Source organism: Cuculus canorus, chromosome 21, assembly GCF_017976375.1.
Source record: "Cuculus canorus isolate bCucCan1 chromosome 21, bCucCan1.pri, whole genome shotgun sequence".
Taxonomy (NCBI): Eukaryota; Metazoa; Chordata; class Aves; order Cuculiformes; family Cuculidae; genus Cuculus; species Cuculus canorus.
The window spans coordinates 2,164,113-2,183,456 of record NC_071421.1 but is presented as its reverse complement, the minus strand read 5'-3'; the positions used below and the strand labels follow the sequence as shown (position 1 = coordinate 2,183,456).

At 39.8% G+C, this 19,344-nt stretch overlaps 1 protein-coding gene across 1 annotated transcript in view; it reads left to right on the top strand.

The window, feature by feature from the left end:
- The first annotated feature begins 1,631 nt into the window (after nucleotides 1-1,631).
- The window catches only part of CFAP74 (cilia and flagella associated protein 74), a 40,704-nt gene continuing 22,991 nt past the window's right edge, over nucleotides 1,632-19,344 (top strand). The window contains exons 1-18 of the mRNA XM_054085899.1: nucleotides 1,632-1,766; nucleotides 2,964-3,114; nucleotides 3,661-3,751; nucleotides 5,093-5,239; nucleotides 5,972-6,070; nucleotides 7,849-7,953; nucleotides 8,642-8,815; nucleotides 9,357-9,467; nucleotides 10,339-10,441; nucleotides 11,167-11,324; nucleotides 12,130-12,340; nucleotides 12,636-12,821; nucleotides 13,858-14,031; nucleotides 14,829-14,947; nucleotides 16,071-16,137; nucleotides 16,591-16,680; nucleotides 17,475-17,645; nucleotides 18,860-19,034. Of these exons, the coding sequence (XP_053941874.1) occupies nucleotides 2,991-3,114; nucleotides 3,661-3,751; nucleotides 5,093-5,239; nucleotides 5,972-6,070; nucleotides 7,849-7,953; nucleotides 8,642-8,815; nucleotides 9,357-9,467; nucleotides 10,339-10,441; nucleotides 11,167-11,324; nucleotides 12,130-12,340; nucleotides 12,636-12,821; nucleotides 13,858-14,031; nucleotides 14,829-14,947; nucleotides 16,071-16,137; nucleotides 16,591-16,680; nucleotides 17,475-17,645; nucleotides 18,860-19,034 (2,305 nt within the window). The 5' untranslated portion in view covers nucleotides 1,632-1,766; nucleotides 2,964-2,990. The remainder of the gene's footprint in view (nucleotides 1,767-2,963; nucleotides 3,115-3,660; nucleotides 3,752-5,092; nucleotides 5,240-5,971; nucleotides 6,071-7,848; nucleotides 7,954-8,641; nucleotides 8,816-9,356; nucleotides 9,468-10,338; nucleotides 10,442-11,166; nucleotides 11,325-12,129; nucleotides 12,341-12,635; nucleotides 12,822-13,857; nucleotides 14,032-14,828; nucleotides 14,948-16,070; nucleotides 16,138-16,590; nucleotides 16,681-17,474; nucleotides 17,646-18,859; nucleotides 19,035-19,344) is intronic.

Below are 19,344 nucleotides of genomic sequence, written 5' to 3'. Positions count from 1 at the left end.
AATGATGTCCTGATATTTTAATAACTGAGTCCCTTTGAATAAGGAGGAATTCCTAAGGAGGAATTTCTTCACCATGACAGTGGTGAGGCCCTGGCCCAGGCTGCCCAGGGAAGTGGTGGCTGCCCCATCCGTGGAGGTATTCAAGGCCAGGTTGGATGGGGCTTGGAGCCCTTGAGCCAGTGGGAGGTGTCCCTGCCCATGGCAGGGCATGGAAATACATGAACTTTAAGGTCCCTTCCAACCCAAACTATTCTATGATTCAATGAATAGCTGGAGTTCTCTAGTGTGTCATTTAGGGCTAGCTCCAGGAATAAGGGAATGAGAATCTGCTTTTCTGAGACTCGAACTGCACTGCTCCCTAACTTTGTGAAGGTAATACCTGGAAGAGAAAGGAAACCTCACTTCCAATTAAGAGCTAAAATCTGGTGACTGGGTGCATGGTAGCAAACATGCAGGTTCAGAAGATTCCTGTGGAGAACAGAGTATTCCAGCTGAGACACGTTTTATGAACACAGACATTTAGCTTTACTATGCAAATTACTGAAATATCATCTAAATGCTTTTTCATGTATTGTTTTTGTGCATTCTTGTAACGATTATTGAAGTGTTCCAAGGAACCTCAAAACCTGCAGTTTCTGCTGAAACCAGAGAAAGCATTCAGAGTGTGGCATGATAAATGGGCAGCATCATCAGTACAGAGGCTTTTTGCTGTAATAACCTTTAATTAGCAACTAACGCTGAAATTCTATTGTCAGAGTGGAACAGCCTTATTTCTGAAAGGACATTTAAGACAGCTTCATTCTGGATTGATACTCGGAAATCTTCGGTATTCAAAGATGTGTGTATGCTCCAACCTCACATCCGCAACCTCTCCAGGGCAGAAATCCATGTGAACTCACTAAAAAGATTTGGTTTAATAATAGTAAGGAATAGTAATAGTAATAGGAATAGGAATAATAACTGAATAATTATTGTTGTTGTTGTTGTTGTTGTTGTTGCTGTTGTTATTCTAAGCTGAAAGAGGGGAGATTTAGGTTAGGCATAAGGAGGAATTTCTTCACCGTAAGAGTGGTGAGGCGCTGGCACAGGTTGCCCAGGGAAGTTGTGGCTGCCCCATCCCTGGAGGGGTTCCAGGCCAGGTTGGATGGGCCTTGGGCAGCCTCATGTGTCTCTGACCATGGCAGAGGGTGGAACTCGGTGGTCTTTAAGGCCTCTTCCAATCCAAACTATCCTATGATTCTATGATTTAGATGAGACATTAGGGAGAATTTTTTTCACCATGAGGGTGGGGAGGCCCTGGCCCAGGTTGCCCAGAGCAGTGGTGGTTGCCCCATCCCTGGAAAGGTTCAAGGCCAGGTTGGATAGAGCCCCTGATCCAGCGGGAGGTGTCCCTGCCCATGGCAGGGGTGGGACTGGACGGGCTTTGCGGTCCGTCCCATGCACTCCCCGATCCCCTGCCCGCGCCCCGCCCTCTCTCGGCGCGCACCACCCGGGGGGGTGCGGAGAGGCTGCCGGGTGCCCCCGCGGGCAGCGCCGCGCTCCCTCAGCGGCCGAGGGGGGGCGCGCTCCCCCCTGCGCGCGGTGGTTCGCGCCGTTGCCGTGGCCGCGGGGACGCCGCCGGGGAGGTTTGGGTGCGGTGCAGGGCCGTGGGAGCCGCTCGGGCGCCTCCGCTCCGCTCCGCTGCGGGAGCCCCACGTCAGGCTCGGGAATCCCCAGCACAGCGGGGACGGGGAGCTGTTGGAACGAGGCCAGAGAAGCCCACGGAGGTGATCCGAGGGCTGGAGCACCGCCCGTGCGAGGGCAGGGTGGCAGCTGGGGTTGTTCACTTGGAGAAAAGGAGGGAGACCTTAGAGCTGCTTCCAGGGCTGAAAGGGGCTCCAGGAAAGCTGGGGAGGGGCTGTTTACAAAAGCTGGTAGTGATAGGACTGGGGACAATGGGCATAAACTGGAGAGGGGCAGGTTTAGACTAAACATAAAGAGGAATTTCTTCACTATGAGAGTGGTGAGGCCCTGGAATGGGTTGTCCAGGGAAGTTGTGGCTGCTCCATCCCTGGAGCTGTTAAAGGCCAGGCTGGATGGGCCTTGGGCAGCCTGAGCCAGTGGGATTTGTCCATGCCCATGACAGGGGGTGGAACTGGATGGGTTTTAAGAATCCTTCCAACTGAAACTGTTGTAGGATTCTAATGTACCCAAAGCTCTGTTGCACTGAAGTTGGAGTCACACTACCAGAAAGTATTTGGTCTACTGCTGGTGTATTGGCAGCTGAATTTCTGTTTGTGTTACTTCTTAGCACCCCTAACACCCTTAACTCAACCACAGCACAATGCAGGAGTTCTGTCTTGGTTTTAAGGTGTTTGTATCATTTAGTTCGTCTATTTTGTACTTCCAATTCCATGGTGTATTTTCTCTGTTCCTTAACTAGAGAAAATGCTCTCTTCTAGTTGATGTTTTTGAGTTCTGAGCCAGCACCTTCATCAAAATTAATCATATGTACAAGTCTCTGTATGAGTAAGATCTTGATGAAATGCTCAACCATGTGGTAATAACTCATCGTAGATGACAGATAGAATTTACTGAATTCTAATAAATCGTATCAACATTTGAGAGCAGTTTACTTAACGTGGAGAACTGCAAAAGACACAGGAACAAATGTTGTTTGTTGGAATTGTTCCCTAATCATTCTGAGTAAGGTGGTTGCCTAAGTGGGTAAAATACGTTGAGGAGGTTTGTGTTATTATTTAAATAATTGTTATTAAAAAAAATTAAAAATGACAGTGTCCTTTCTTTTCTGTAAGAGATTTGTTAAAGTTAATGCTCAAAATGTGTCACTAGTACAAAGGCATGTGATTATATCCAGTTACTTCACATGCTTTAGGTATTTACTGAGTATTGTTAATTCATCACTATTCCAAGTTCTTGGAGGTTATATATGTGTATAAAACGTGTGCTCTTCTCTTTCTTAGCCTGGTCGTTCTGAAAGAACTGTCAGTATGGAAGACAAAGAGATCAGCTATAGTGAGGAAGACGAGCCAAAATCTCTTCTACCCTTTCTGGAAGAGGGTAAAAAAGAAGACAAAGCTGGTCAGTTCTCTGATGGGGAAGAACACTGGGAAGGTGAAAATGATTAATTGTTTTGATAACTCACCAAAAACTAATATTAAAGTGTCTTCTAATTTAGTAGATGGGAGTGGTACAATTCTAGGGTTGATTGATATTCCAGGTGAATATAATGAGTCCAGCAGGGGTTCTCTAGCGTCACACTACACAGCTGTAACTAATCTGAATCTAACCCATTGTCTCTGTAGCAGCAAAGTTTCTACATTTACCTCTGTAAGGCATTTTTATATAAATCTAGTATTTGATTGTATAGACTTGATTCAATTGCTCATATGTTTGCACCTAAGGCCACATTGAAGTGCTCTGGACTCTCTTATCTGGCTCCAGAATGCAGTTTATCTAACTGTTTAGATTAATGCAGCCAGTTTATCTAACTGTGTTCTAAAGTGTGTTTCCGTGTATTATGTGATGCAACAGATCTATCATTTTAGAGATGATCATGCATGGTTTAGTGCTGAACACTGAATCGTGTGTCAAGTATACTAGTGCTTTGTATGTTAAAGTTCAAAATCTGTATTAAACTGTTTCTTTAATATCTGTTAGATTATAAGCTTGAGGAAGAGTTGGCTGGTGGTGGCAACATGGGAAGCAAGAATCCTTCTGAAGGAGTTCCAGATGAACCTGGTTCTAGCATGTAAATAACTTGTTTTGTTACCAGTGCTAACAGTAATTTTCTTTATGGTGTTAGCTTACTTTTTCTAAAGAAGATTTAATGCAATCAGCTATGCATTTTTTTTGTCAGATTAGTCATAGGCATTACAGACCTTTCTACAAAAAAACAAATTAAATTGGTTACTACAGTTAAAGCAATGAGCTGAATGACACAGACTCTGGACACTTTTTGATCTGAAGCCATGGTAGGTGTGTACATGTAACACAGTTGCACCACATTAGTGTGGGCTTATTAACTCTCTTCAAAGAAGTGTTACAGTAACAGATCTACACTTCTAAAACCCAACCAGCTCTTTGTAATAATATGTAGTGTTGTGTTCATCTCCCTCTGTGCTGGTAGAACATCAGGAGCTGTTGTAAAAAAGGAGATGTTTGTCTGCTGAGCAATGTCAGTGTTGGATTGTACATTTTTTTAACATATACAGAGATTTGTAGCACTATGTAAAGCCAATTAGCACAGAATTGATATGATGGTAGATGAGTACTACATTAATTTTACAAGTGGATTTATTCCTGAAGAAATAAATTTAGCTTGTGCATGAAAAGGAATTTGGTATTTTCACTGTAGCCTAAGTAGCTGCTGGTCTCTTCACAAAGATCAGAGCACAGTTCAGCTTAGTCTGACAAGGCTGTTAATCTCTGCCCAGGCGTGACCTGGCATGGGGTTATAAGGCGTGATGAAAAGCTCAAATAATGTTTATTAATATCTGTGCGTGGGAAGTTGCATAGCACATATGCCTGCTGCCAGTAAATGTTGTCAGTGTTACCATTATCAACAGAGAAACTCAAAATAAACCGAAATTATTAAAAAAAAAATAAAATACAAACCTTCAAACCTCTTCTTGCTATGTGTTTTAGGCAGACCAAAATTATAATAGATATTAGCTCATCTCACAAACTGACTAGCTGTATGTAATATGTTTTAAACTGTTTTAGAATGTTCCCATTGAAGTTTTAAACTATTGTTCAGGAAAACTGGAATTTGCAAACCCTAGGTATAATCAAGAGGCACCATTGCATTTCAAAGCAAAGACGTATTATTAATGCATTGAAAGTGGGTATAAATATTCAACATTAGATATTTAAGTCTAAAAATCTCATCTTAAGTGCATGCATGTAAACTTCTTGTACAGATGATGTTCGTTTTTTTCCTTGTTTATCCTGGCAATTTTTGTAACATTCTGGTAGAATAAGACTGAAAGCAATTAACCTGGAAATGCATAAGTGTATGACTTACAAACTTCACGCAGCTTTTCAATTTCTCATCATGTTTTTGTTGCTAATTGTGTGTTTCACTTCAAAGGGAGAGCTTGGAACACTGTTTGGGTGACACTAATAATATTCAGCCTATGAAGTATACAAATAGAAATTACATATTTACCTTACAGAGGAACCTAAAAGAGCTCAATGACCTAGCCAAAGAAAAGGAATTTGTGGTCCAAAAATCCAGGTTAGTGCTTAAGTGAACATAATCCATCAGCATAAATCACTGTCAAATATGGCTGGGGTACTGTATCTCTTATAAATATCAGTTACATGATGAAAACACTTGTGTAATGTAATATAAAGCCTTGTAAACAATTAAGGATCAAGGATAAAATTAATTACATACTTGGAAAACTGAAGCATAATCATGAATGTTAAAGAAGAGGTGTTCATCCTGGGAGAATTGGATGCTAATTCCTTTCACTGATGTCAGCACAATCCTGCTGCTTCAACAGTCAGAAACATCAAGTGAAAAATTCATTGTGAACATTCTTCTAACTGTGATGGAAATGGTACATGAGAATGGGTGCAGTTACTTGCGTATTTTAAGATAAGCGTGTGCTGTGATTGTTTCGCTATGTTAAGGTCACAAAGATGTCCTTAAGCAGCAAATAGACCCGAACAAGGCCAATGTAAAAGATGCTGTTTATGCTGCTGTCATTTTTGATAATCTCTGAACTCAAGATGAACTCAGAATAAACTCATCACATTTTTCTGGATTTCTGGAGAAAATGCTTGAAATTAACAGGGGCTTCTGAACAGCCTCATGATAGGTTCTTAAAAGAAAAAGTGGGATGATGGGGAGGTAGGCAGGTTGAAGGAATCCTAGCTGTGAATCCTGCCTCCGAAAGAAAGACCTTCATGGGAAAGAGTAAAGAACGTAGAAAATAGAAAATAATCTGTTTGTTTCTTGCAGAGGCAAGCTGAATACCTGTCAGCAGCGCATCAAGATGCTAGCAAAGCAGCTGGAATATGTAGACATGGAAATAGAGAAAGAGGAGGAGTCTGGCGATGTGTAGGTAGAGAGCATTTCTGGGTACAAAAAAATTACAGGCATCCACTATGTTTTTCTGTGTAACTAACAAGATAAACTTTCCTGTTTTCATCTCTTCATGTTGTTGAACAGTTGAATTTTTAAGCACAAATATTAGAGATGTTAATAGGTCTGTGATGAAACCCATTGCCATTTGCAGGCTGAGGTATAATTGCCTTGGCTTGGTTCTGATACAAGGGTATTTCACTTCCAGCTAGGGAGCTGTGCGGTGTTTTCACTCTCGTATTGGTCCACACTAATGTTGTCACCTTCCAGTTGATGTATAGTCAGCAATAATTCCTCCTTTTGAAATAAAGAATTTTGGTGCATTGGCTTGGGAATCATGGATGTTTGTTTTCTTGTGTAGAGGTAATGTTCTGTTAGGTAAGTCGGTGCAGAAGGAGGCGGAAACTTAGGAGTGGATAGGGAAGAGGCATGTATTTTAAAATATAACTATAGGTTGTTAAATCAGCTTAGCCCACTATTAATTATGATTGTCAAGGTCTCAATCACTTCTATTCAGTCTGATGAACCAACACCCATCTGCTATGGCAGCTTTAGAGGTCATGGGTTTGCTTTTGGTAACTACGACAATCAGGATTTATATATGCAAGCCATTTCGTTTTCTGATTGTTTTATGTTGTAAAATGCATGAATGCCTTTCAGGAGTAGTCCTGCGCACAAGGAGCTGTTCTGAAACACTTTTGCCATGAAGTGGGAGGCAATTTACTGTACTCTTCACATTTGGTTTAAATAGAAAGAAGTGGGTGGCTTGTGTACCAGGAACCAGTGTATTGTGAACAAACTTCGCAGCTGCATTTTATGACCTATGTTAATCTTCCAGTTAGTATATTGAAGAATGATAAAATGATGAAGGTAGATTAACTGCCAAAATGGAGTAGCTATGTGAACACAAATGATGAGTTGAATGCTAATGAGACTCCTGACATGGGTTTCAGTACTCCCTGTTCAGGATCTCAAAGACACAATCTCAGTGACAACACCCAACAAAGACAGGAAAGCATTCTAGACGTTTTTATGGTTATGACACGTCAAATGTGAGGTCTAGATAAGCAGAAAAAGAATTATGCTCATGGTCTATTGTATTTAGCAAGTGAATAGTGGAGTAAGAAAACCTTGATAAGCTTCTGGCTTATGAAGCTCAAAGGCATCATGTTTTAGCAATAATGAAACTCGTAGCTACCATTAGTGATGCCCTATACTGAATTCTTGAAAATAGTGTAGTGACTGCAGGTAGAGTTTTCATTTTGAGGAGAGGAGTTCGACGAATACAGTCACTTCACTGTCTGTGGATTCTGTGATATACTGTCTGCTGGTTTTCCTGAGAGGAGAAGTCCCGTCTGTCAGTGCTGACATTGTAGGCAGAGTACATGGAATATTGTAATGCCATTTTGAAAGCAAAACCAGTCTGGATTCTCTAGGTTCACCTTAGCTTATTTTCATTAATACTACATTTATCGGCTTGAGGAATGAATTAAGCTCCTCCTGGTCAATGCTTTTGAAATAAACACTGCTCTGTAAATTCCAAGCAGTGTGTAATAGTTTAAAGTGAGCTGTGGCTTTAAATGAAGAATGGACACGTAGAAGGCTAGGTCAGAGACTGCATAAATTAGCAGAATTCTAAGACATAAATCTCAGCCTCAAAGCTATTTATTATTGTTGCTGTTCTTGTTGGGGAAATTTTTTTTACCTTTGTTAGTTCTACTTTCTTTCTGATTGTTTTTTTTTAATGTTAACAGCGCAGCCTTGTCCCGCTTCCAGGCGATGCGCAGACGACTGTATATGGAACTGGAGAAAGAGAAGGATTTTGAGTTGAAAATTGCTTTGGCCCTAGAAGAAGATATGTGAGTGAGGGAATGGGAAAACAGTATGATGGGAGTCAGTCTTTATTATGGTCTTCTTATGCTGTTAATGGATTCAAAAGTTAATCACTACAGAAATTTCTTGTAAATACAGAGCTACATCATTTGAGGTCATGTGAGGTTGCCTGCAAGGCAAAAGGTCCCGAGAGCAGCTTTTAGCTTGAACAGTTCATTGCTTAGGAGACTGGTTGCTGTGGCTCCACTCCTGAGCTAGTTGTTGGCAATAACTACTTTGATCAGTTTATACGTATCTGTATCATATCCCTGTCTGTCATATTCCCGTCTATCATATCTAGCAAAACAAGAAAGAATAAAAGCTATGGCCTGTCCCTGAGGGTGTTTACTGTTCAAGAAAAAACTATTTTTCTAAATTTTCTTGGATTTTGTGCTTTCTTGTGGATAAATGCGAATTTGATAAACAGAACGTTGAGCTTTATTTTATTACCTTTTTTTCTACTGATATTTTTGATATATTTAAAATGACACACTGTTGGATATGAGCTTTAGTCTGAAAGGTACAATACCCATTGTCAGTGACAGAGTATGACTTATAAAAATCATGGCTAGATTTTCACTTTCACCATAAAGCCTCACCTACTTAAAAGCCTTAAGTAAGTGAAAGAATGTCTGTATTTCAGTGAAAAAAAACAGCTCACACTTTGTTTTAAAGGCTTGAGATGTGGCAGATAGAAACTGAACAGGGAAAATACAAAATGCTCCATGAACAACTTAAGAAAGCTGAGGAGGAGCTGGAGATGCAATACCAAGAACGAGCCAAAGTGCGGATTTGGAAGGAAAAAATAGCAGCACTGCAAGCAGAAGAAAATCAGCAGTCTAGAGAAAAGTAAGCGCCTATCAGTCAGACTCTGCTTTCTCTCTCCGTATTATTTTTAGCCAGTTCTCTGTTTCAGGTTTTGAGAAGATTAGCTAATTCAAATACCAGTGGTATTGTGTTTCTTAGCTGGGTGTTGCTTCAGGAATATTTTTTGCGGAGACAGAATGAAAATAAGAACCGCTCACAGTCTTGCAGTTATGCAGGTAAAGATTTCTGATAGATGAAAATAAACTTGCTAAAGACAAAATCTGTGAGTGCTTTTTGTCTAAGGATATTAACTTTATTAGATCAGACTGACTGCACGTGTCTGCATCGTTGTTGGCATTCTGAACTTATGATCAAGTTCATCGAGAGGTCTTGGAGCAAAAGAGAACACCAGTTTATAAAATTGGCTATGGTTTTATGAAAACGAGAGATTGTATAGAGCATAGGAGGGAACAGCTAATGCCCTCATTTCAGCACTCCCTCAACCTCACCCTTAGATGTTCTTGTGTTGGAATCAAGGTTTCCTTAGTCCTGCTGCAACTATTGTTTTGCTTGTGTTTTGTAGAAAAGAAGAGGAAGCCCTGAAACAATATGAAGAAAAGCATAAAAAATCGCTTGAAGATGCCAAAAGGAACCATGAAAAAGCAGTCTGCTTCCTGCAAAAAAGCATGGCAAGGTTATTGTTCACTTCTTTTCTGTCATTGTACATTCACTGGTGTCCAACACTTAGCCTTTAGTCTTTCAAAAGCAGTCTTTGAGAAATGACGGGCCATTTCTTTGTGCTCCTGCTCTTTTCTGGTTGATGGTAAATTAAATGTTCTCTTCATACTTTTATGTTGGTATAATTTTTGTGATGCTGTATTATTTTGCTACTAAAGAAAGTGTAAACATTTATTACTTTTACTTGTCTATTAGGACTTATTGGAAAAAATGATTGAAGTTATTGTACTGTTTCTGCATTGGTTTATTTTCCATTAGATGACATGTGCAAATTTGTAAGAATTAAGAAAAACAAACACCCAAATAAGGTATTTTTTCCCTAAGTAGTGTATCAAATATATTGATCTTACTGATTTTTTTTTTTCTGGTTTACTGTTATATTCTGGAATACTCTGAGACTTAATTCATGTCCATGTATTTGTAGCTTTTAGACCTTCTGGGGTTTATTTTTAGTGTGGGTGCACGTAGTTGGCTTGTATAAAGTTAATTGTTCAGATGTTGGTTATATGAGCAGCACCTGAATTCTTATCTTATTTTAGCAACCAGGCATGTCACGGTGTGCAACACATTCTTCATAATCAAAATTAAAAAAAAAAAAAAAATGTTGTTGAGCAAACGAGTTGAAAGCCCGTTGGGACTTGTGACTGGAGTGGTACCGGGTACAGAAGAGTCTCAACTGTTCCGCTTTATCCACTCCCAGGATCGTAGTAAACACAGAGGCTTTCAGGAGGAATGGGGATGCTGACAATTACTACTTGTCAGGTTAAACATTCTAATACTAAAAGCTTTCCAGGATATGAGCCTGAAAGATTTTACTTTGCTTGCAGAGTTCATGAAAAAAATGCAAAGGAAGAAGTGAAAATTCGGGAGCATATGGAGAGAAGGATCCAAGCTGTGCTTTCCCTGAAAAACAGCATAACTTCCAATCGGGTACTGCTGCTCTGGCTTAGATGGGAGTGAAGTCATTGACTTGTTAGGCTGCTGGGATTAATGGAAGTCATTTCAGTTTTCATTGCGGAGTTGTGTGATGCTGTCGGATCACAGACAGATCTTTTGAAGCTAGGGAGAATTTAACCATAGGAGTAATGGTGTTGGACTTATCTGGGCAGATTTTGACACTTTTACTTATAGACTTTATACCTCCAACAATCTAGTTGTTCTGGTAGAGTGACTCTTGAAAATAATGCATGCTGCAAATAAAAGACTTGACCGGAAGCGTTTCCAGTTATTTGGATCCCAGTTCAAAAATACTTCATATGGAGAAAATGTATGGAAGAAGAAGTTAGTTAAGAATTTAAATAATGTAAACTAAGAATTTCTGAGCTGTGCCGCTTTGCTTTTCTACTTATGTTGTGCAGAATCCGAAGGAATGATCTTAATTTAATGCTAGTGTGATTAGAACTGTTTTGTTTCACCTCGCTCCATTGCGCAGCACTTCGTGGGCAGGCTAGAAGGGTGAAGAAGTCCTAACCAAAGCAGAGCTTCCTGCATCTCAGCACACCATGACTCCTGGGTATACTAAAAAACATCAGTCCTGCTTCAGAAGGATCTGCCACAAATTTATGCTTTGATAAGGGAACTAACAGTAGATTCTCTATTTTATAGTCTTTAATCTGTGGATCAAATCTCTAACTGTGGCTTGTACGGCTTTGTAGGAAAAACTCCAGACTCTTCAGGTTTGGAACAAAGCAGTGGCCTTTGAGGCAAAGAAGCGGGAGATGAAAATGAGGGAAGCTATCCTGGCAGAAGGAGGCAATGTTACCAAAGAACTTTTTCTCCATAAACGAATGCTAGAGCATGAAAAAGAGAAACAGTACGTATTCGTATCTGTATCAAACTCTCAGCTGCTTACTTCCTGTGTCCTTGTAACCGTGACTGGTTTCTTTGTACCATGAGTTTCCAAAAATACGTTATAAATACAACGTGATTTATCTGCTGTACTGAGGCATCATGAGGCTAAATTCAGACATTAAAGGGCTTTAGTAGGCAGTGGTCTGTATTTAAATGAGAGGTGATGCTTTCTTTGCACTCATTTAAAACCAGTAATTATTTATATGGATTAGTTGAAGAGGTGGAAGTCTATATTAAAAGCAATCACTAGCATGGATAATATTTGTTGGAGAAAATTGTGTATTAAGCTGCTGGTATTAAAACTGAGATTAAATTTTCTACTGTCACTTGTGTCACGCTTCCCAGTGTGTCATGGAATTTGTAGTTGTACATAGCTTTGAATTCATCTCTTCCAAGTTTAGTAGTTATGTCCTTACCTTTAACCTTTCTTCCTCCCTCTACTAAAGCCCCCGGATTTCAGGTAGGCAGTTTTCTTTAAATAGCTAACTAGGTTAGGAAAATTATTTGAGCCCTTTGTTTTAAGTAGGAATGGCTGGTATGCTTTGTCAACTCCTCAACTTCTAAAACACTGTAATTATGTATATTTAGCCTGCAAAAATGTATAAATAGCCTCTGAATCGCCTGGTGTTTTGATAGAAATTACCACTGCACCCAATTTAAAGAATTGCTACTTAGCTTAAAGGCTCAAAAGAAACTGGACTGTAGTTAACGTTATTAGTGAAGAACAATGGTTGATTTAATGTTTTTTTTACAACGTTGGGTTTTAGGGCTTTTCAAGAACAGCAAAAATCAAGGAAAATTGAGATTGTGTCAAAAATTTTGCAAGAAAAAGCTTTTATTCACAAGCAGAAAAAAAGTCAGTCCCGTACTAAGGCAATTAAAGCTGGTGGTAAACTTGAGGATTCTTTAATGGGGAGAAAGAAAGCATGGCAGTGTATTGAGAAGACTGGCAGAGAATCAGCTGGAGCAATATCACAGGTAAACAAAGGCCGAGGAATTAACGTTCTCAAAATTTGGGGTTTGTCAGTGGTGCAGGGCGGTGAATTCTTTTGCTTGTGAATAGCGCAGGCTACAGTGTTCAGATAATGACAGATAGATGCTTTTAACATCAGATCTTGTCTATATTTAGTGTCTTAGGAAAAGATTGACCTAAGCTGTCATCTTTGGCCTCTGAGCTTTACAAACCTGTCATTTTTGTGTTAAAAGATCTCAGAAACTGTTAACTGCTGAAGTAACTGTCCTCTGTATCTTCACAACTTACGCTCTTTCGCAGCAGTCATGGTGCTCTCCGTCAGCTTGTTCCTCAGCTGGTGAGGGAACTGCTTCTGTAGGAGAGAGATCTGAGAATATACCCCAGGATGTGCTCTCTGAAAGTAGTGAAGGTGAGAAAGAGAGGGACAAGACCCTGGTAGGACCAGAGTTCCCGGGACTTTGGAGTCAGGAATGTGACTTGCACAAGGTAAATTCTTCTTAGAAACAGAAAAGAAAACTGAAAGTGGATAAGATCCTTTTGTAGTTGATTGGTTGTGAAGTTAGTCTCTACAAAAATTTGACAGTATCCATAAAAATATTCTAATGGATTAGAAAAATTTCATTTACCTCTCTCATAATTGTATATATCTGAAATAATGACACTGGCAAGTGTTGCTTTAGGAACCTTGATCTATTTTGCAGTTATAATGCAGATTTTATTGCATAGATGTAGATATTCAGAGGTGAGAATATCATCAGAGGAGTTGCTGTTTGACACTGGTCTTGTAGTGTTTGTTCTCTTAAGAGAAAGCCAGATTCAATTTTAGTTCAGAGTGATGTGAAGACCCATCACATCATGTGCACTTGTTCAAGTTTATAAAAACTAAATATGACTTTCTGTTGAGTTGACAACACATTGCTTTATGTGGAAAGAACTTTTTTAGTAGCATACTAGATAAAGAAAAGCGTATCTTCTAGCAAAGTGACAGTGTTCTGTACTCTGAGCAGGAGTAAACAATACATTCTTACACAGTGGAATTGTATATTTAAGATCTTAAATGCTGTTCCAGAGTATACCTGCATACACTGCTCTTTTAAGAATTAGAAGACCTTTAAGAGGAGACTTCATAATCAATCCGAAAGAAATCACATCAGCACAAATTCATATACTTGCATGAAAGAAGCACAGGACCATAACTGAGATGTTGCAGTGAAGTTAGCTGATTTTTTTCTGAATATTTCTTTAAGAAGTTGAGGGGGAAAAACTTAAGTGCCTAAGAGCTAATACTGCCATTAAAAACATTATGTCATAGTGTGGGATGATGATAAACCACAGAACAGACAGTTGAGAATAAATGAAATTCTCCAGATAGAAGCTGAGAGGCTCAATTTGATCTGGAGAGAAGCAGGCAAAGGCTGGGCAGATACTGAAAGATTCCAGTCGCAGACTTTTCTGCTTTGAGCTATGGATTCTGTGATCATGCCTGCTTACAGTCATGTCTTTTACTGGTGCTCCTTATTAGGTATCCAAAGAAGATATGGACTTAAAGCAGCTTGCTACAAGTGTAGACAAAAAAGAAATTTTTAAGAAGAAAATGGAGGAATTCCAAACTGGAATTTTTCACAAGCAAATAGTGTCTGGTCATGAATGTAAGAGATGTACTTTCTATAGTAAACCAAGCTGCATTCATTTCAAGGTTAGTGGCCGTTCTGCGTAGGATCTATGTATCCACTAGATGTACGTACTGATGTCTTGATCAAAGTCCAGCAGATCTCCTGGAAGGCAGTGGCATCTTGTTCTGTGTTGAGAAATCTGTGTGGTCCTTGCCACATGCAGTCTAAATTGTTAAGAACTCTCTTAGGCCATCAATGGGACATAGTGTCTAACATTCACTGCAGGGAAAGGCAGAGCAGCTTGGTACATTAGCTGTGCACAAACCCAGATAATGCTCGTAGCATCATACAATGATCTTTAAGAGACCTTAAAGCCCATCCAGTCCCACCCCTGCTATGGGCAGGGACACCTCCCACTGGATCAGGGCTTCCAAGCCCCATCCTGCCTGGCCTGCAACCCCTCCAGGGATGGGGCAGCCACCACTGCTCTGGGCAGCCTGGGCCAGGGCCTCACCACCCTCACAGCAAGACATTTCTTCCTAAGATCTCATCTCAATCTCCCCTATTTCAGCTGAAAACCATTTTCTCCTGTCCTGTCCCTGCACTCCCTCATAAAGAGCCCTTCTCCAGCTTTCCTGTAGGCCCCATTTAAGTACTGGTTGTGATGTTGTTTCATCCATGATGTCTGAGTTCTGGCTTTTTAGGCTGTATGTTTTAAAAGAGTATGTATGGAGCAAGGCAATGCTTTATGGGTTTATACAACATCTGGCACAGAGGCCTGTGATCCCAGCAGGGATTGTGAACGCAACTATACTGAAAGGAGTTGGTTTTGTCATTACGCGTTTTGTCGTTCTCACCACCTGATGTGTTTGATTCCAAGGATTTTGACGTTGGTCAAACCTACAAAAAGAAGATAACGCTGATAAATGCATCCTACAGTGTTAATTTCTGCAGACTGGTGGGAATCAGTGAATCACTCAAGGATTTCATCAGTGTTCAGTAAGTAAAATTAACTGTGGACTCATTGCTTGTTTTATCTTTTTACCACAACAGGAGACATAACCAAATTCTGTAGCGAACTAAATAGATTTTGGTAAGTACATCTCACTCTTGTGTTATGAGGAAAGGAACCATGTTTCAAATCTGAGGAGGAAGAGGTTTACTGAGCTGAGCTGCCTGTAAGCAGCCTATGTTCTAAATTGTAAATATTTTATCAAGGTAACATTTAAAATAAAGGGGCTTTTCTTTAAAGTCTTTCTCAGGAGACGCAGAAGGTCAGTATACAGATGCTTATTTCCAGTCCACACTTCGAGCTCCTGAAGTCTGAACAGTGTTTCCCTCTTCTGTTTGAAAATACTTCATCTTTTGTTTGCCTTTAATTTTGTGTTGATAAAATTGTGACTAGCGTGTATGTTCTGTGTTTCAGTGTGCATAGGCGTTCCCATGGCTAACCACATGGAGATCTCTAGTTTGCCTGGCTTCGCTTCTGTTTTGTTCAGGCAGAACAAGTCTCCAGTAGTGCTTTAATTTTCTTTACAGTGCAGCTGCGAGATTTCTTGCCTTCTGATGGGCATTTTGCCTGTATCACAGAGACCATGAGATGAGGCATTGAAATGAGAGGCAGTTTCTATTCAAGATAATTTCGATGCGGTTTGCCACAAGCAGCACATTCTCTAATTGCTTGCAGCTACCTTCTTTTTTCTCCTCTTTGGACTGGGGTGATGTTACAGAGCAACACTCAAAATGGGTAGTGGGAGAAGACTGCTTCGTGGTTGTTAGAGCAGGCAACTGGACCGCCGTGTCCTGATATTGATACTACTGAGCCTCAACTTCCCCTGTTTGCCTATAGTCTCTTTGTGTAGCATGAAGACAAGAGTCCTTGCCTTTTGAAAGCACTTTAAGACTTTCTGAGTCAAACCTCAGTGAAAAATCAACCTTTGCAGTTCCACAAATGCAGCAGGGCTCCACAGCTTTACATTAATCTGTCACTCATTCCAACTTCTCTTAGTAATTAATTCAAGGGGGGAGGGGGGGGAATAATTTCTGCCAATGTTATCAGAATAGGAGTTGGATGTTTCACGCATAGGTTTAATTTGGAGTTTTATGTTAATTATCTCCATAGTTTTGACCCACCTGGCAAAATGTCTGCTGGAATGTCCTGTGAAGTCGGGGTAACATTTAAGCCAATGGTAAGTGCACTCGTGTTAAGTTTTGCAATGATGAGAAGCCTGATTAAAACAACCATTAATTTAGTTTCTTACCTGTTAACAAGGAAATGAGTGACATTCCTAGAAAAGGTACTGTTGCACTTGGACAGCTGTGTGCGTATTCAGCTCTGTTAAAGCTCTGCTAAATTGTAATAAGGTGTGTTTTAAGGGCATATGTTAGAAAAATGCTCGTCACTCACTGTTCTCGTAGTGTGTTTCGAAACTTGCTCCAAGCAAGGTTTACAATATTGTCTGGAGTTAGCCAGGCAGTTATCAAAGACTGCTTTACAGCAGAAATGTAGAATCTGTAGAGACACATTTTAATATATTACTCAAAGAATGAGTGAAGATATTTTTCATCAGACCACACAGGCTAAATCTTTGCAAATTACTTGCTTGAGGGGCTTGCTTTTATTTCTTTCTTTTGTTTTCTAGATAAATGAAACTCTGGAAGGAGAAGTCATGTTTATGGCCCAGACAGGTTCTTTTTCTGTTCCAGTGAAATGTACGCCCAAGAGGTGCACTGTAAGTGGCTTTTTAAAGTAGGTTTAGAGTCTGTGTAACAACAGTTACATAAAATGTGAGACAGCACAAACAAATGCATCTTTGACCAGAGGAGCAAGTTTCTTCACTTAGAGAATTCATGACATCATTGTGTGCTAATTACACGCAGAAACTCACATTTGTTATGCCCTGAAAGTAGGAAGAGTTCAGAAGTGAGCAAGGTACTAGGAAGCAACCACGTTGTCTTTATCTTTTTGAGGCGTGAACTTGAATTACAAGCATTTTGTTACCATACACCCAGTTAGAAAGTCATTTAAAATTCAATATCAAGTAGTGTATTTCTTTTTAAACTGCTTGTAAACCATGCTAGCTCAAAGAAACAAGACAGAATGGGTTATAAACTGATATGTAGTCACTGTATGTTTTAAATGTTGCGCTCTTCTCAGCTTGATGCTAGTAATAGAACCACTTTACTGTAACACAAGAGCAACAATGTTGAATTGGTATGTGTTACTGACTTCCAGAGTAACTACCTGGAGGCTTATGCAAAGTACTGCTGTAGGCAGAATTTGACCCGTTTATTCCATTGTTATATAGTGAACTGAAAAGGAAGTGGCTCAGTTTAAAAAAGACATTGTTTTAATGAGTTGGCTTATACAGAAAGACAGAAGGGTACCCACAGTCTGTATTATTTGGGACTGTCTTTGGAATGATAATAAGAACTTAAAGTCCTATACTTGAAGAGGTGGATGCTCATTCAATTGACATTACTGCCTATCTAGGACAGTAGTAATTAATGGTTTATCTTCTCCCAGCTGGCGCTGGATAAAGAGCTCATTGACTTTGGCAGCCATGTGGTGGGAGAGACAATTTCACGGACCATCACCCTGACAAACAGTGGAGCTTTGGGAACAAGATTCAAAGTTCAGGCATCAGCAGGTGATGGTGGTACGTGCATAGCAGCAAAGGCTTCTTCTGGAAGAACGGTAGGTTCAAAAGCATTTGCAAAGCAGATTCTATCAATTTAGGGAAAGTGGGGTAGGATCACACAGAACCATAGAACAGCTCTGGTTAGAAGGGGCTTGGGAAGATCGTCTGGTCTGACTGAAGAGTAGTTTGTTTATGTTTGGCTTGGCATATCTTAGTGTCATCTGTTAGAGATCCAAATATTTTAGCAGGGGGAGGAACCAGCAATGATTTAATTTTTTTTAACATTTTAGTCATTTCTGTCATGACTCCTATTTTCTCCACATTCATGAAAATTGGAGAAAAGTACTTTAGTTAAGAGGAGATTCTGTCAAGTTTATTTAAAATCCTAGTTTCTGACCTTCAGAAAAATAACAACTGCTGTGAAACTAGCAATAAAGTGCTTTGTAATTCCTGTGTTGATGAACATCATTATCATAAACGTTCCTTTCTCCTCAAGTGTTGCGTAGGTAGTACCTGTAAATAGCTAGATTTCACAAATCCTTGATTAGAGAGAATCTCTCTACAAGGCTGTATATCCTTGTTTTGAAGTGCCTCCATGTTCTTACAAACACAATGCAGACATTTGATTTTCGCTCTGTCAGTGCGGTCTTTAATTTCTTTGATTGTTGTAGAGCTATTGGCTCAGATGGTTTTCAGAAATTCTGTTTGTGGTAATCTATAACCCAGTTTTGAGCTCCCAAAATAGGGTTGACCTCACTTTGGAAACCCTACATTAAATAGAATCTGCAGTAAAACTGCTGAGCTGTTTGCCCCGGTTTTCAGCTCTCATACTACCCTTACACTAAAGCGTGGTTCAGATAAAGAGTTTGTGAAATAACACTGCCTGTATCCATGGTTTTCCTTCTGTATTTTCTCTTTTGTAGGTGTGTAATAAACAGAAGTCTGGTTTTAGCAGACTTAGTTTTGACATAGAACTGCCTGTGTTTCCACTAGAAAAATGTTAGTTCTGTTAATTGTAACATAAATAGCAATATCTTGTATTGCTCCCATCATATTATTTACCTCTTTGGGGCAGCCAAGCCCCTGCTTATAGGTGAAGTCTAGTCAAACGTGCAGTGCTTAGAAAGTGCAAGACATTTCTCTGTTTATAATGTGGAACAAAGCAAGAAAACACAAGTCTGATTTGCAACTGCTGGATAAAATTGGAGTTGGTGCAAGCCAGATGAACAATTACAGCAGCAAATATTTTTTTTTCTGTGTTTTCTAATAGGTTACTCAACTTTTTAGTGACCATGTCCCTGAACAGAAAGGCAGCAATAGTCCTGTGATGTCTGTAGTTGAAAAGAAGGGACAAATTTATCCTGACCATAGTGAGAAACTGACCGCCTGTGCAGCTGGAGGGGAGCAGCAGAGGACAGAGATGAGCCGGAGCAGTGGTTTTGTAGGTGAGATGTCTGTTTTAGAGAGGTGGCAGCGAAGTTTACCCAGCTAAGCATTAGCATTTGTAGAGTTTCCTGTAATGAATCGTGGAATTCAGTTTGCAAAGTTACTTAGTAAATTAAGTAGTTCATCATTCTAGTAGTAACATTATACTTCTTTGTATGTCGCCTCAAAAAAAATTACTAAAAATAATGTACTGACACCATTATATCAAAAGCAGCAGAGAAGCTCACTTCTCTTTAGTGATCAACAATGCAGTCTCAGAAGAATGCAGAAACCAACCAGCTTACAGAAACTGCAAAACTGTTATCGTTC